The sequence below is a fragment of the Protopterus annectens genome, chromosome 2.part2 (genome assembly GCF_019279795.1).
Source record: "Protopterus annectens isolate FY-2018-M chromosome 2.part2, PAN1.0, whole genome shotgun sequence".
Lineage (NCBI taxonomy): Eukaryota > Metazoa > Chordata > Ceratodontiformes > Protopteridae > Protopterus > Protopterus annectens.
In genome coordinates this window covers 405,752,293-405,769,268 of record NC_056730.1, presented here as the reverse complement: position 1 = coordinate 405,769,268, position 16,976 = coordinate 405,752,293, and the positions used below count along the sequence as shown (strand labels likewise).

Sequence of the window (16,976 nt, the reverse complement as noted above, 5' to 3'; positions counted from 1 at the left end):
ATCAGCCGCACTCTCTTGAAATCATCTTCCACTTCACAGAAGTGGGCCTAGGATAAAGTGTTGTGAAACACAGCTGGTGACATTTTTTGCTTTGAACAAATATCCTCCAGTCTTAAAAGTATTAGACTGTCAAATATCTATCCAGTGAAGTACCAAGAAGCAATGTTGAGCTGGGAGAGATTGTCACTAATACCATCTGGGGATTAGTGTTAAACGCTTCTTCAAGGTCCAGGTAGCTAGTGTGGACTGTATGTCCTTTATACATGGCCTCAGTAACCTTGATGTACAATTCAACCAGAAGGAGTAGACTATCTGTATTTTACAAAGTAAAAGTAGTGTGTTACTTATACCCTTTATTAGTTATTTTTTTAAATTTCTCCAAGTCTTTTGGGTTTCTAATACCATGATGGGAATGAACCCCATTCCTAAGTCAAAGTATGATTAAAGTTCATGAAATTAGTATTGTTTCAATCGTTGACATAAGCCAGTAGTGGTCTTTGAAAGACACCCGCAATGTGCCTAGTAATGACTCCTTCTGCAGTCCGTCTGGAAATTCTGGGCTTTTTACATAACATTAAAAATACATAATTTCTTTCTTATCCTCAATAGTCCACTCTATTGTCTTTATGTCTCTTCTTTGGCCAATCAAATTTTGTGATTTTTTTGTGGACTGCTGCTTCCTTCTACAACAGGAGGGCCATCCTCCCCTGGGCCTGGTCTGACCCCACTGTAGGAATGTTTCTGTATTTTGAGGATTCTACACTGTTATTTTTTCCAGTCCTGGCACCAGTGCACCTACCAGGGCTGGGCACTTTTTTATCCTGGGTCTTGTGCACCCAGCTATCTTTTTTGTTTTTGACTTACGTCTGTCCATGATGTATGGTGTATAAATGCAGAAAATATATCAGTCACCTTGGTGAGATTTTGTGAAAAACAGGGTCCACCTCGCAAAGGTACTCAACAAGACTGGAGGATGAATTCAATTTCAGCAGTACTACTCCTCTCCTTTGCTTGCTGACTTTTCATCTCTCCATTAGGACCCCTCTATTAGTTCAGCAATAATATGCTCCATAGCCCTGCAATACTAGTGACTCTAATAGTCATGCAACTTCCAGGGTCAGCAGAGGATCCATCTTTATGCAGGAACACCACAAAGTACAGTTGTGTATACCTCCCATAAATGTAGATGTTAGAGCGTATTCACTGTTGCAGTCCTGACTTGTGGGATTTCCTGTTGTGAAAGCCCTTGTCCAGCTCGACTACCAGAGAAAAATCTCCCTCTTCCCACAGTCCAACATCAATACGCTTGGGTATAAAGGGAGTCAGCCGATGTCATGAACTCATTTTTTTCATGGTCCCAGAAGGTAGGAGGCCCCCCAGATAGAACTCAAAGTCAAGGGTCTTTATCAGAGAACCTAAACACGGAAAGAGGCAAGAGAATGGACCCCCTGACTAGAGAAGCGTCCAAGCCTCCCCTGTAGACTAGGGGGAAAGAGGGAAGGAAAGAAGACTGCAACAGTGAACACACTCAAACATCCACATTTATGGTAAGTATACACAACTGCACTACGTTCTTTGTCTTTCACTGCTGCCGTCCTCACTTGAGGGATGATTCCCAAAGCTGAAAAAAAGGGTTTGAGGTAAATTAAGGAGAGGAAAGGATGCCCTGCAGGATGGCAGTGGCAAGCCCTGATCTGGACTTGGAGAAGGCTGATAAGTGGTAAAGTTTGGCAAAGGCATGTACTGAAAACCAGATAGCAGCCTCCAGGATGACCTTGGTGGGTACCCTTTTTAGGAAGGCAGTAGAGGCAGCAGCTGCCCTAGTACTGTGTGTCCTGACAGTATCAGGTGACTTCTTACCATGCTGGTTGTAACAAAAGGAGATACAGAGAGATGTATTTAGAAATGGTCTGTTTGAAAACTGGTATCCCTTCAGAACTTGTAGCAAAGGCCACAAACAGCTGGTCTGACTTTCTCAAAGTCTTTGTTCTGTCAAGATAATAATGGAACTGCCTATGCACATCCAAGGAATGAAGAATTCTTTCCCCTTTGTTTTGTAATTTGGGAAAGAAAATAGACAGATATATCTCTTAATTTAAGAAGCTGTCTGTCACTGCCTTGGGCATAAAGGAGGAGTTAGTCCTGAGACAGACTATCTGGATGGAAGATTAGGAAAAGGTTTCACTACCATGAGTCCCTGCAGTTCAGAAACTCTTCTAGGAGGGGAATTTAAAGGGGAGACCCCAGGCTGACATAGCAAACCATGGCCCACCTTGCAAATTCCTCCTTGAGGCAAAGAATCAGTTTGATCTTGGCTGAGAGTGGTTGTGCATGCTGGCAGCACAAATGTTTGAGGTACCACGGGAGTTTCCTCTTGTGTAGCTTGGCCAGAGGAATCATCAGGATGCAAGAGGTCATGTAACCCAGTGCCCTGAGGCACTCTCTGGCTGTAAGAAAATCCCTGACCATGAGTTTTTGAAAGTACAGAGTCAGGAAGGTAACCTTGTCCGGAGTCAAGAAAGCCTTTTGGTGTAAAATCCAGCTGAGCCCCTAAGAACACAATTCTGGTCATGGGGTCTGTTTGGGATTTTTGATGATTTATGGTAAACCCCAGGGAGGACAGGAGTTTCTGGGTCAACATTAGGTCTGAGTTGAGCGGTTTCAAACTTGTAGCCCGGATAAGGAAATCGTCCAGATAAAGCTAAATTTGCATCCCTTTGTTCTGCAGAAGGCAATTAAAAGTGCTAAGCATTTTGTGAAAGCCCTGGGAGCAGTAGACAAGGCAAAGAGCAGAGCACAAAATTGATGGTAACTGATACCTGCTCTAAAGTGCAAAAAAATTCTGTGCGATTCCTCTATGGTAATATGCAGGCTTGTGTCCTTTAGATCTAGAGTAACCATGAAGACCTTTATAGAAATCATGGGCAAAAGTTTTTGAAGGGTCAAAATCTTGAATTTTGGGACCTGTAGAAATTGGTTGGGGCAGACAGGTCCAGAATTGGTTACTATGTGCCTTCCTTCCTAGTAACTAGGAACAGTCTTGAGTAGAAACCCTTTTTTGGTGTTCTGTGATTATTTCCACTGAGACTTGGGAATATAGCATCTCTATTTGGGAAACGGCCTTAACCTTTGGGATTGGGGGGGGGGATGTCTGATAAGCCTGACTGCTTCAAGGGGTGATTAAGTTTGAGCTTGTAGCCCCTTGAAATAATGGTTAGTATCCACTGTTCTGAAGTAATGAGGGCACAGTTCCCTTGGAATAATGCCACCAAGTCTGACAGATGGAGGGTAAGGGAGGGGGGACTATCATGGAAGAGTAATGAATGTTCCCTGCCACAGGCTATGGTCTAGAACTCCCTGGCCTAGAGGTTTCAGAGTGCTATTGCCTGGGTCTTAGGGAAAGGAGCCAGTGGCAGCACCAATGTGGCTTTTTTGTCTAGGCTTAGTTTGGGAGGGAAAGGACAACTTTTTAGCAGGATAGTTTCTACTGAAACGTGGTGACTGAACCTGCAGGAAATGTTTAACAGTCTGCATAGATTTGGTCTTGTCTTCCATTTGTTTGAGCACAGCTTCTGCTGTGGGGCCAAAGAGGAATTTCTTTTCCACAGGGCATCCAAGAGATTAGATCTGACATGCTCTGGAAGGGACTGTCCCTCAGTCATGCATGTCTCCTAATGATAGAGCCTGTAGCTGCAGCCCTGCTGGCGGCTTTCATAGTATCATACCTACAGTGGAGAAAATGTTTTGCTACCTGGCAGCTGGAATTGTAGAGGTCCAGTAACTTCTTAGAGAGCCCCTTGCTCTCCGAAGTGATAAGCTTCTGTCTTATCTGATCCAGTAAAGTCTCCTGGTGTTTTATCATGTGGAACTGGCAGTTTAATGCCCTCACAAATAAAGTGGCAGAAGTGTAAACTTTTTTCCCAAATCTATCTAGGGGCCTGGTTTTTTTATCTGTGGGTAAAGGATTTTTGGAGGAGATAGCTCTAGCTCCTTTGGGGCTGTGGGTCACGACCTCTGGGTCAACTGTAGAATTCTTAAAGAAATGTTTAAGAGAATCCAAAACCCTATAAAACCTGTCAGGTTTTCTAGAGGCAATAGGTAAGGAGTCTGGCTTCAAGGAAGAGTTTAGACAGACATCATCTACAACCTCCAAAACAGGTGGGATGGCGAGGAGTGTTCTGGGACATTGAGAAATTCCCTTACCCTCTTCTTGGACTGGGGGTAATCCTGGGTTTCTCACTGGAAATGTTCCCTCAAAATGTGCACTGTTTCCCCAAAAGATAAATTCCCAGGGCAGAAGCAGAAGTTAGATTCTCCTTAAGAGTTAGAGTCTTCAAAGGATGCCAAGGAAGGGCCTTCTTCAAAAACAGAATCCTCATCTGACTCAAAGGGGACAGAAAGGAGTTCTGGTAGGGGATCTCTTTTTCTTTTTCCTGTGAAGGATTCAGTAGGGGGTTGCCTGCCTCTAACAAGGGAAATAAGGTCCTCTGCCAGTCTCACAAGGTCCTGCTGATAAACCTGTCAGTGGGAAACGGTAGGCCTTGGCTAGGGTTGACAGGAATCCACTTTCCTCAGTGTAGCTCTCAGTACAGGCCTGGTGATGTCCAAAATACGGACACCCCTGGGAATGGTCATTGTTAAGGTCTGGTGCCATGCAGCGTCGGCTGTGCTGTGGTCGTCAGAAGCTGAGACCTGTAACGTAGTCCCACACCCAACAGACAAACTGAGTCCTAAGGCTTGGACAGATGTTGAGGGATCGGCATATCAGACTCCAAAAGGGTCTAAAAAGAGGCCTGTGCCACCACCTGGGTTGCGGAAGGGGACTGCAAAAGGGCATCACCTTCTGCAGCGATAATAAGCCTGGCAGAACTGGCTGATGGGAATTGGAGGCCTTAAACCTGGGGTGTTTTTCCTTCTCCCACTTACGCTTAGGTAAATCAACTTCGGGTTGACCGGTGGATACCATAACACAGGGACTAGCTAAAACTTCGGCTGACTCCCCATAAACCTGAGCATACTGACATTGGACAGGGCATCCGCCAGTTGCAGGAGAAGCGAGAGTCTTCTCTGGCAGTTGGGCCAGCCAAGGGCTTCTATGGAAGGAAATCCCACTGGGAGGGTAGCCTAATGGTTAAGGTGTTTGCCTTACAAACACAAGGTGTGGGGTTTGAGTCTCACAAGGGATAATTGACTAGGCTTAAAATGGCTCGCAAGGGCAGTTAGCTTAGTACTAACCTATGAACCCTATGTCCAATAGTCCTAGATTTGAATCGGGTGCAGAAATGACAGTTGGGAATGTCGTGATCTGGGCCCAAACAAGTAACACAAAAATAATAGAAGTCTTGGTGTGGAATCTGTTTATCACAATGGAGACAATTATTGTTTTTTTCAGACAGTCAAAAATATAGAAAGGGTTCCCCAATGGGATACTTAGCTTTCTGAAGTCTTCTCTCTGGTGTGGACTGACAGATACACTGAATGAATCTCTGCTTCTGGCTCCGACAGCAAGAAAGAGCCAAGATCATGATGTCGGCTGAATCCCCATAAACCCGAGCATACTGACACTGGACAGGGCATCCGCCAGTTGCAGGAGAAGCGAGAGTCTTCTCTGGCAGTCAGGCCAGCCAAGGGCTTCTATGGCAGGAAATCCCACAAGTCAGGACTGCAACAGTGAAACACAAAGAATATAAGCTGTTCTCCACACTCTAGACATTAACAAGTGGAGACACACAAGCTGAAGAGTTTATGGTGGGGTTTTGCAAAACTGGATTTGGCACTTCTCAGCAGACATACAGTGATACTGTCAAGACCATAGGGACTGGCAGTTTTATTCTGGAAATTGTTGAAAGGGGTTGTTCAACAGTAATTCCCAGAATGGGTGGTGTAAAGGGGAATTAGGTGTGGGGGTGGAGATAAGGGTGAGGGAAGTGATGGTACAATTTGCCTATAAGCATAAGCAATACCCCTGGGGAGAGACTGGGATCACAGAAGGAAGTAACATTAGACATTAAGTTCAGTACAAAGCTGGTGGCATATTCTAAGATTTCTAATACAGATGAATGAGGCCTTTGAGTTGTATTTTGAATTTGCTGCAACCCCAAGGTTGTAGTCAGCCCAATGGTAAGCTTGAGGGACTTGCTTTCCAGTTTTAAATCAGGTATAGAATGTCGACATAGAGATCTTTCATAGATATCCAAGAGCTTCTTTTTGTTATAGTTTGTTGATGTAGAAGTTGTACAGTGCAAAATTAGTTTAAAATTTGCTATTATGTTTGCATCAAATGAATTTGGATGCCTCAGTAAAGTTATCTGGAATTGTTTATAATGAAACAATTAGAGTTTTTCGAGGACTTCAACCGATTACAGATTTACATCACATGAAAGTGGTGAGAGACAAACTGGGTTAAAATAAATATGGATATGTCGCACAGCTACCAATGGATCTGAGTGCATAAGCATCTTACAGTGGAATAGGGGGAGTGCTATCACTACACTTGAATCAGGTTTCTGTAATTACACAGATGTCTTCAAGGGCAAGGAAAGACTTAAGGTTAGACATTTTGTTGTTTAGGTTTATGGGATTCAGTATTGCTGTATTAGAATTATCAGCAATGGAAAGTGCTATATCAGCATGTCGATCAGGTGAGCTCAGCTTAAAAAAGATGCTATCAGGGTAGCATGAATTTTATCCAGTACACAAAACTGAGGGATGAGAAGTGCAGTCCATCCATGGCAAAGCTGGAAGAGATCTGTTGACCATTTCATTTGATGCAGACACACACCAGATCTGCTTAGAATGACATGAGTTTACTAGCCAAGTATTTCATTCTTGAATTTAGGCACCATTCTTGCAGAGGGTAGAAATCAATTCAATGCCAGGACCTTGTCTTCTTTGAATACATGAGCAAAGAGCTTAACAATATCTCTGCATCTCCCAGGGTGGAAAGCCTATGGTCACTCAACTCCTACCTGATCAACTCCTAGGCCAAAATCCTATCTGCAGCAATGCAGACATAAGGACCCTAGTGACATTCCTAATCCTAGCACAGGAGAGACAGTGGTCACCCTATCCTATGCCAACCTGATACGTACTAATCCTTTGTATCTCACAATGGAATCAACAATGACTGACATTTCTGGATGTTATGTAGGCTCACAGGACTCTACAGCTACATGCGTGTAGTACAAGTTCCTACCAGTAGCAGTAGGCATGGGGATGGTGTTAGTGTTTGGCTGCATGTGTAAAGCAAGCGAGGATGATGTCTAGGAGCCCTAGGTGACTTAGGTAAGGATTCTTTTACTACCTTTTCATATGTAGGAGTGATACTGTGGTGCGCTGATAAAAATAACGTTACAGTGCTGTTTACTCCCTATAGTGGGTTGGACAGAGCAGGCTCCAGTTTAGATAAAGTGCTTTTCTTATAGGTGGAATTAGTACATGTTAGAGAAGTTGTGGTATCATGGTAAAGAAACGTATTTAAAATGCATTGCATTTTTGCTCATTCTTAATTTAGATATTACCACATATGTAAGCTATAGTTAAGCTCTGCAGTACTAAAACCTGGGTTACCTTGCAATCTTCATATGTGAATAAAAACAAAGGCGAAAAGGAAGAGAGGAAAATGCATAGAGGCTTATCTGAAGAGTAAAATGTAACTTCTTCCTATTTCTGTATCAGAAAATAAAGGGTCATAAAAATGCAATTGAAAGACTCTTCAAATATTCTTGGAGCCCAGAACTGTGAATGGGGCCAGATGCAAACACATTCCTGTTTTTTTTTTTTTTTTTTTTAATGTTCTTTTTACTGTGTGTAAGAATGAACTGATGTAATTAGCCCTAGTTTTTGAGAAAAGGCTACACTACCTGTGAGGGGCCAAATGTGGAAAAACATTTACTTAAAATAGTTAAAGACTAATCTGAGCTGCAGCTAAATAAACCTAACCAACTCAATTGAACTCTCTATAAACGAATAATGGATCCTTATTTTTCTAAGTTCATAAAATATACAAGGTAGAAATCAAACAGCAACTTGCACAGAGAGATGTTTGCAGCAAAAAAATCCAAGCAAGACTGACTGGTTTTGGTTTTAGCTTCAGATATATACATTTTTGCACATCATTTCATCATATAAAATGGGTTATTTTCTGTTCATCGTGCAAGCTGTGTAATTCTGCATATTTAATATATATTCAGCACAGCATTTGTTGTCAAAGTAAAGCTTTCACTTATGCACTTTGAAGATAAAGTGTCCAGTATTTGTTTAAGTAGTACTATGAATTCCTGATGAGAGGGTATTATTAGCACTGTAGGTAGGCAAGCAGCAGTATCTGCTTCCAATAAAGCCAGACCTCTTAAAAGCATACTACTAGTGAAACATTAGATTCTCTGGTCCATTTGGGCTTTAGCCATAATTGGGGTAGTGTTAGTACTACCTAGTTAGGATGAAAACTCTGGGGAATGTGAAAAATTTGCGAGTCTTCCTTGGGAATTTTGTGTGTGTGTAATTAAGTTATAAGGCACTTACCATGGAGAAGGGGCACTAGAAGACACTATTTCAAAGTGAAAGTAGTGAGAAAGAAGATTTGGGTGCTAGGCCAAATACTCAGGGCTGTGTGTGTGTGTGTGTGTGTGTGGGGGGGGGGGGGGGGCAATGCATACTCCTACTTAGATGTGGCTTTTGGAAGCCCATAACCAAGGCACCAGTTCATATTCCCTTATTCCCTTTATGCTCTTTCAAACAGATTACATATGGTGAATCAGATGTGCATGCACGTTGCATATGGTGAATCAGATGTGCACGCACGTTGCATATGGTGAATCAGATGTGCATGCACGTTGCATATGGTGAATCAGATGTGCATGCACGTTGCATATGGTGAATCAGATGTGCATGCACGTTGCATATGGTGAATCAGATGTGCATGCACGTTGCATATGGTGAATCAGATGTGCATGCACGTTGCATATGGTGAATCAGATGTGCATGCACATTTCTTTACCTTAACTGGGTGGGTACCTGTGGCATGACTCAAGAGACCAACCGTACAGTAGCAATAAGACCTATATGGGGCAGTGAAGCTGTTCAAAAGAATGTAGCCCCCTCTTGTTCTCATACCCAGGCCCATCAGTCACAAATAATTAGCAATGATAGGATTAACCCCCTCCATTGTCAGCACAGATCTCCTCATCTGGTTATCTGGTTTGGCAGTGGTGGGATTTAATCCTCCTCCACAGCAATCTGATCATCCACATTAGTGTTAAGGACATTGGAACTAAACTTATTTAGCCAGTAAGCAGCTTATTTACTAAAGGTGCAAGTGACCTCTGAGCACAAGGTAAAATATAGAGGTTTAGTTAAGCACAACAGTTAACTTATTTTTTTAGTCAGATTAATACAGGAAGGTGCAGAAATGAGCACTTATGACCATAACATTAAAATCAGTCTCATAGCTGGCTAAGGTGTGTAAAAGGAAGAAAGAGGATTAGCTTTGTGTGCATCTAGAATGTAGCCTGGAGACAGTCCAGCAGGTGGAGGGTATGCAGGAGGTAGACAATCTGTTTCATCCCACAAATACCTCAAACCCCAAATGGAATTAGAGAGACTAGAACATTAGGTGAAGCATTAGGAACTTGAAGCAGTTGAGCAAATGCAATACCTGGAGGTGTAAACAGTGAAGTCACAATCTAAGGAGAGAGAGAGAAGCAGCACCAGCACAAGAAAGATATCGTCATCCTTTTCTAGGGTCACAACAGTCATGGGAGAGAAAAGCAAACCTCCAGGTGCCCAGGTCAGAACAAAATACCTTCCTCAGTATAAAGAGTGGGACAATTTTGTTTTCTATGGGCATTTGAAAGAATGTGTAATCGCCATGAAGTTGATTTACAGCACATGGTGAGGTTTTTAGCTCCTTTGCTCAAGCCTAAAACAATGCACATACAGTATCTAAATTTGGTGGTGATGATTGTTTAAACTACTTAAAAATTAAAGAATGTTTACTTGCAAGTTTTGAAATTGAGCCCAAAAACGTATACAAAATAAGTGCAGAGAGCATATGAAAAAGGAAGTTGACAATGTGAGTGAATATGTAGCAGAAATCAGCATGTATTTCCATAAAGACCTGAGTGGATGTAAGGTCACCACATTGGAAATGCTTTCACATTTTTTGGTGGGGGGGGGGGGGGGTTCTTATGCAAGGAACTGCAGTCATCCACACAGGCACTAGAGCTGAATGGGTACTACGTACAAATGGTGAACCTGAAGTTTATTTGCTAAAGGTGAAAAAAAATCTGTCATTAAGCAGCTTAAAAGTAAGGGCATTTAGCAGACAGCTTAATTTGGCAGGAACTGGTAACTATTTTACCTTCTATTGAAATACAGTTATGTCCAGTAGCAAGAAACATGTTAATAAATCTCAGTATTTGATTTTCTATTTGCAGGCCTTCTGTGTTGTTTATAGCCAGAGGAGCTATAAATAGAAAGGAATACTTAGTTCTTGGGATTACACATTTATGGATATAGCTCACTTTGCCACATAAGATGTGACATTATTTGTTGCTACAGAACATTATTCGTATAGAGTTCAGTATGAATGTGAAAGGCAAGGGACTTGTCTGGTATAATATCAAGGTTATTTGGCAAGAAGCTCCAGAAGAATCAATAATCTTGGGATCAACATCAATGGCAAGTCTTCCAGCTGCATCAAAAATTATTACTGTACACTTGCTTGTGCTAATGGATAATTTGTGTGTTAGCCACTTCCAAATAGAAGCAAAGTCGTTTTGAAGTGATCATGCAAAATGCAGAAGGGACTTGTGGCCTGTAGCAATCACCAAGCCATCAGCATGCACATTAATGCAGATGCGATGAGAATAAGAACAGCAACGGGCCCACAATGGACTCCTGTGATACTCCAGAAGTTAGGATGCCTCTTCCAATGGAAGGTAGGAACTGATAATCATAAAGGTTATGTTAAATTAAGTAACTCCTGAACTATGCAATAACCTCCTGAAAGAAGTGATAGTATCCTCGTCTAGGTAGCAGAGCATGATGACTAACTATTTCAAAAGCTCTCTTTAAATCCAGAAAAACTGTCCCTCTTAAAAGGCAATTCCCATATTAGAGAACATTTGTAAAATCAGACTATAAACTGCAGTTTGTATTGCATTTCAGATTGAAGCTACGCTGCTTGTCTGACAGATCATGTTTTTGTACACATTCCAAAAGCTGGGAATAAATTTATTTTTCAAATATTGTTGTAAGAGGACATAGGATGGCTACTAGCCTATAGTCACTGGTACATTTACGGCTGTGAGATGACATTAGGTTGGGATATTTAAAAAACATGTTTAAAGCTAGGTGCTAATACACCAGTGGCTATCAAAATATTAAGTGATGCAACTGGATTAAAGTTTTGAATGTAAATAGTTATGTGTGGATAGAATTTGTAGTCTAGAGGTTCAAGTTGCTCCTCTACATTTTTGGAAATTACTGCCAAAATGCAGAGAAAAAGGAAAATGGCTACAGGAACAAATACTCAGTGGTTTAGTAAAACAAAATCCATGCATAAAATAAAACCACGGAGTAAAACACAGTCAAAACTGTCATAAAACAAACTTTATAACTACAATATATACGTTTAATCAGAAATAAAATTGAGGTAAAAAATAGGCAAGTGCTTTCACATACAGCTCCATCAGACCCTTATACAAACATCTAAAAGTTGGTGTGAATTAGATGTTTGTATAAGGGACAGATGGAGCTGTATGTGAAAGTGCTTACCTATTTTTTACCTCGATTTTATTTCTGATTAAATGTATATATTGCACTTATAAAGTTGTTTATTTATGACCGTTTTGACTGTGTTTCACTTCGTGGTTTTATTTTATGCGTAGATTTTTGGAAGTGACTGTTTTGAAGTATAAAGGAATGTAATATAGAATTTCATGAAGAGGGATCGCTCTATTTGCCTCATTGTCTTAAAAAAGGTGCTGAATTGTTGAGCAGTGATATTAACATGCATTTCCTGCAGTAGCTGAGTTGTCAAGTTATCTGTAGCTTTGACTTTGGAAGTATCTTGCTAGAACCAAAATATTGTAGGGTAGTCTAGAATTTTTGGGTGTTCCATGTGAGAGACTTGTAAATTCCTAAAACAGGATGAGTTAGCAGCATTAGTCTTAATCTTTATTAGTGTATTTTAAAGGCTTATACTTTTCAGTATTTTGTGAATCCTTTTTCCATGCAATGCAAGCCTTGTTTTTTTTCTTTTTGTCAAGTTTGGGGAAATCCATGGGTTGGAGTTACCTGTGAGATTAATTCCAGATGTAATAAGGTATGAAAAGTAGATTGTTAAAAACTATGTTAACTGAGGTCAGTAGCACTGCAGAAGTCAGTGCACTCATTAATGTGCTCTGCTTTTCCATCCGTATAAGATGGTCTTTTTTAACTACTTTCCTTCACAGCCCTCTCCCTTCTGCATCATACTTTAGGCTGCAATATACCATAGCTTGTATTAATATTTTCTCTTTCACAGTCCATGTTTTATCTTAACATTCATCTTTCTTGCAATTCAGCAATCTAGCAAATGATTGCCGTTTTCATTTCCCATGACCACCTGCAGTGTTTAGAGACTGATCTGATGCAGAGTGTGAAGCAATTGAAAAGAAAACCAGCACTGCCATGGCCAAATGCAACGCACGGCTTCTTCCTAGAAAAGAGTAAGGAGACTGGGAAGAAGCCACCTTAGATGAAGTAGTTTAACTATGTTAAGGTCTCATGTGTAAACGAAGCCAAATGAGACTGAGAAATCAACCATTGGATGAGAGCTGCTGCTGCTATACTACAGGTATTGTACCCTAATGTGTTGGTAAAATGAAATCAGACTTGTAGTCTGTAACATATCGTCATATGAAATCAGAGTTATAGAGTGTAACATATCGTCATAGAGTGGAACGTCACACATCACCTACTCCGAGGCAACCTCTGCCTAACGTACAAAGCCATGTCTAACCCAGATCTGATGGACATGCTACACTTAAAGAAATCCCAATCTCTCTGAGCCACACACTCCAGGGACCTAAACCTTGTCACCACAATAAACAGAACATGCTGGAGGGACAGATTCCTGTCCCAGAGACTTCCCTTGCTCTGGAATAGGCTGCCCATTCATGTCAAGCAAAGCTCCTCATTAGCCCTCTTTAAGAGAAATCTTGACAATTGGATGGGAAACAGGAAATTCACCCTGGGGATCACTGCTGTGGCTCTGCTCAACAGGGGCACAGGAAAATAATTTTCTTGGGTGGCGAAAGCCAGGGAACCTTGTTTGGCTAGGCTTGTATAGGGCCCTAGGGCCGATAGTCTAGTACTTACCTATGAACTCTCAACTTCCAAGTCTATTTACCCATCATCACCTATGGCACTGATGGTGAACCTTTTGGGCTTGGCATGTCAAAAATTCAGAAAATGCCTATCTTGACCCTGCTGGCGTGTCACCCCCCCCCCCCCAACAAAAGAGAAACAATTCTTTACATATTCATTATTTTAAAAAAATGCAGTCCAATCATGTGTGTTTCTATGTGTTAAAAAGTAAAAGAAAAATCAATGACTTACAATAGAGAAAACAATATATGCACTGATAATTGGGCTTAAAATAGTGCGCCAAAAATTACCTTACTTTTAATAGTAATTTTGAACTGAAATGAAAAAAAAATATGGAACACATTGGCATTTAACATCAATTATTGACTTTTTTTGTTGCTGAGTTTTAATAAGTGCAGGGTCACATATTTCTAGTATTTTTGTTCTTTCAGTTTCTTTGGTAACTTGGGTGTTGGTGAACGCTGGTGTGTCAACCAAAATGTCATGGTGTGTCACTTTTGACATGCATATCATAGGTTCGTCATCAATGACCTATTGTCATGAGCTTTTAAGTAATGACTGAAAGGATGAGATCAAGAATAAAATGGGTAGAAATGAGGTACTTCTGCAAGGTAACTACATTTAACTCTCCAGGACAGACTAAAGAGCCCAGCAATTTGGGAGCCACTGCTCCTGTGTGTTGAAAGAAATCAGTTGAGGTGGTTTGGGCACCTTGTGATGGCACCCCTGGGTGTCTCCCACTGGAAGTATACTAGGTGGAACCCACTAGAATAACACTTAAAGCACTGACATGTTATAGGGATAATTACCTCACTCAGATCACCTGGGAATGACTAGGGATCCCAAAGAATGAGTTGGAGACTATTGCTGAGGCTAGAAATGTATGGTTTACCCTGCTCTGTTTGCTAAAATGGAGATCCTCACTGGGATAAGTGGGTTAGAAAAAATTTGGGTAGTCTGCGACAGATGCTTCTTTAACATTTCCCTAAAAATTCCCATGCTTCTGTAGAACTTAAGTCAAACTCATTTTCCCAAATGTTACTTCCAGACTGTAATTCCAACTACTTCTACCCTGTCATACAATTCAAATATGATGTCCTACCTATTCTTCATTAATCTATTTTGTTATGCAACGGATGTTATCTTTATAATTAACTCTCAATATGAACCAAGGATCATAAAGTACTGTACTGATTACTCCCTATTTTTTATTAGTATGGCTAGCATATTTCTACCCTATGCAGGCTCTATGACTAGTTCATCAGGATCAAAACGGTTAGTGGCAGCAACTCTCTAACTTCAATCTGTAAGTTTGTCTGTGACGCTGCATCCAACTGGACATCTAGTTTTGGTACCAAAGTTGCTGTTTTAGTAGTTATTAGGCTACTTAACTATGCTTATTAGTCAAATTTTCTATTAGATAATGTAAGACACCTTGCTGAAGTTTAAGTAGGCACCCCGATCGACAGTTCACCTGATCTCTCAGTTTAGTTTCTATGATTTCCGTCAGCTTCATTATAGGCATTATGTTCTTGACAGCAATGGTTAAGCCCTAAAAGAGATAAGTGACACTTCTAGAATACAAGAAAGAGGAAGAGAGCTGACTAGAAACTAAATGGTGAGCAGTAAGACAACATGCAACATGGTTTCTAAAGAAAGAAGGACACCCACAGCATAATAAAGTAGAAAGTACATCATAAACAACTGTACCATTACTTCAAATTTTAATGGACATGCAGAACATGTGTGAAAGCTGCTTTCTTCCTACAGGTAAAATAGCTTCTTTAACCTAAAATTAGTAATGTACCTCACAAGTAAGTGCTAACAAATTAAAGTACCCCCCTGCACACTACTATGGCTGAAGAGTTAATCTATCATAACTTACCTCTACAGGGAAAGTTCTACCTGGAATGCTTATGACTGGACAGTGTCCAAAGTACTTGGCAAACTTGTCACTATCCACGGTAGCACTCATTAAAATAAGGTGCAGATCCAAACGTTTTTGCAAGAGCTCCTTAAGGATTATCAATAGAAAGTCTGACTGGACACTTCTCTCATGAACCTAAAATGAACAAACAAGAAGACATGTAAATGGCCAGATATGCATGTTAGTGGAATAATTTCAGTTCAAAAAAGTGTGAAAGTGTATAGCAGAATTTGCTCAAACAACCTAAATATTAAGTTCCAGCTTCCAATTTTAATGAATGAGACACAAAAACGATTGTGTAAAAAATAAAGACTTCTATTTGTTTCTTCTACAGAAAAGAACAGAGAGTTATGTGATGTGTCCTACTATAGTAGGTTATGAGTGGGATGGATTAGAGCAATTTCAAATGCCCAAACAGCAATGTATGTTCTTCGTGTTTCACTGTTGCACTCCTGACTAATGGGATTTCCTGCTGTGGAAGCCCTTGGCTAGCCTGACTACCAGAGCAAAAGTATTCCTCTTCCTAAGGCTGGTGGATGCCCTACCCTGATGTCAGCATGCTTGGGTATAAAGGGAGCCAGCTGACATCATTACATCAGTCTTTTCTTGCCGTTAGAGCCTGAAGCAGTATTTCAGTGTGTTGTTTGATCCACACTAGACAGAAGTTTTCTAAAGTTAAGTACCCCATTGGGGAGCTCTTTATACCCTTCTATTCTAATGTGGCAATAGTCTTTTCATGAGGGAATCCTCCACCAAGGGCGACCTGACATTCAGCCTGTTTACAAGAGCTTTTAAGTACTGCTAGTATGTGAGATGTCACATGAATGGCTTAAGAGTACGTTGGCAATAAAAGCGACATCCACACATACAATCCTTAGAACTTCTCTGCTGTAGTCCAAACATCATCTTCAATTGTCAGATCTGTTCGCCCAAGTCAATTGCTGCTGGTCCAGTTTTCAGATAAGTGTCCCGTTGGGGTTTTCATTTTTTCTCTTGATACTGCTTTCTGTTTTGAGGGTTTCATGTCATCCAGGAAAGGCAAGTGCCAATGTGGGAGACAGATTCCACACAAGGATAAAGACCTATTGCTCTTTTATTTGGTGCCTATGCACGACCACAAATCCTGCCCTATTTGCCAGGTCTTTGTCCCTAAGACCGTAAGTAGCAGTCTTTCATCCCTTAAGATTTACTTAGAAAATCAATGATTGAAACATTTTTTAGGGATGCTATGGAGGGTACATCTGGGACTTCTGTCGAGCCTATGTTGAAGTGGCCAAGAAGCCAAGGCCTGAATCTCAGCTGCACCTCCTACCTCTGATGTCTCTCAAGAGGTCGATGAAGATCTGGAGGTTGGTTCTTCGATGGGTACCACATTGGATGCCGTCAAGGAATCAAATCAGCCTTAGGCACATCCTCGGAGGCCATGCAGATATCGGCATTGGACAGTCGGGGGGACCAAGGCTCGTTATTTTGGAAGACCCTGGATCCTGGAGGTCCTGGACAGAAAAGAGGATGGAAAGCCTGAAGAGCTAGTTAGGCAGGATATTCCAACTAATGTTACTGGGTGGAGGCCTACATCACTTCCTCCATTTTTCATTAGGCAGAAGTGCAGTTAAAGAAGCAGAAAACCATGCACATTTCTGCAACTAAGACTCCCCAATCTGACTAGGAAACA

General features: G+C 41.1%; 1 protein-coding gene across 1 annotated transcript in view; it reads right to left on the bottom strand.

Annotated features, from left to right (window-relative positions):
• DHX29 (DExH-box helicase 29) overlaps positions 1-16,976 on the bottom strand; it is a 1,644,099-nt gene that overhangs the window by 897,649 nt on the left and 729,474 nt on the right. Inside the window, exon 14 of the mRNA XM_044064425.1 lies at positions 15,260-15,436. Coding sequence (XP_043920360.1) covers positions 15,260-15,436 — 177 coding nt within the window. The remainder of the gene's footprint in view (positions 1-15,259; positions 15,437-16,976) is intronic.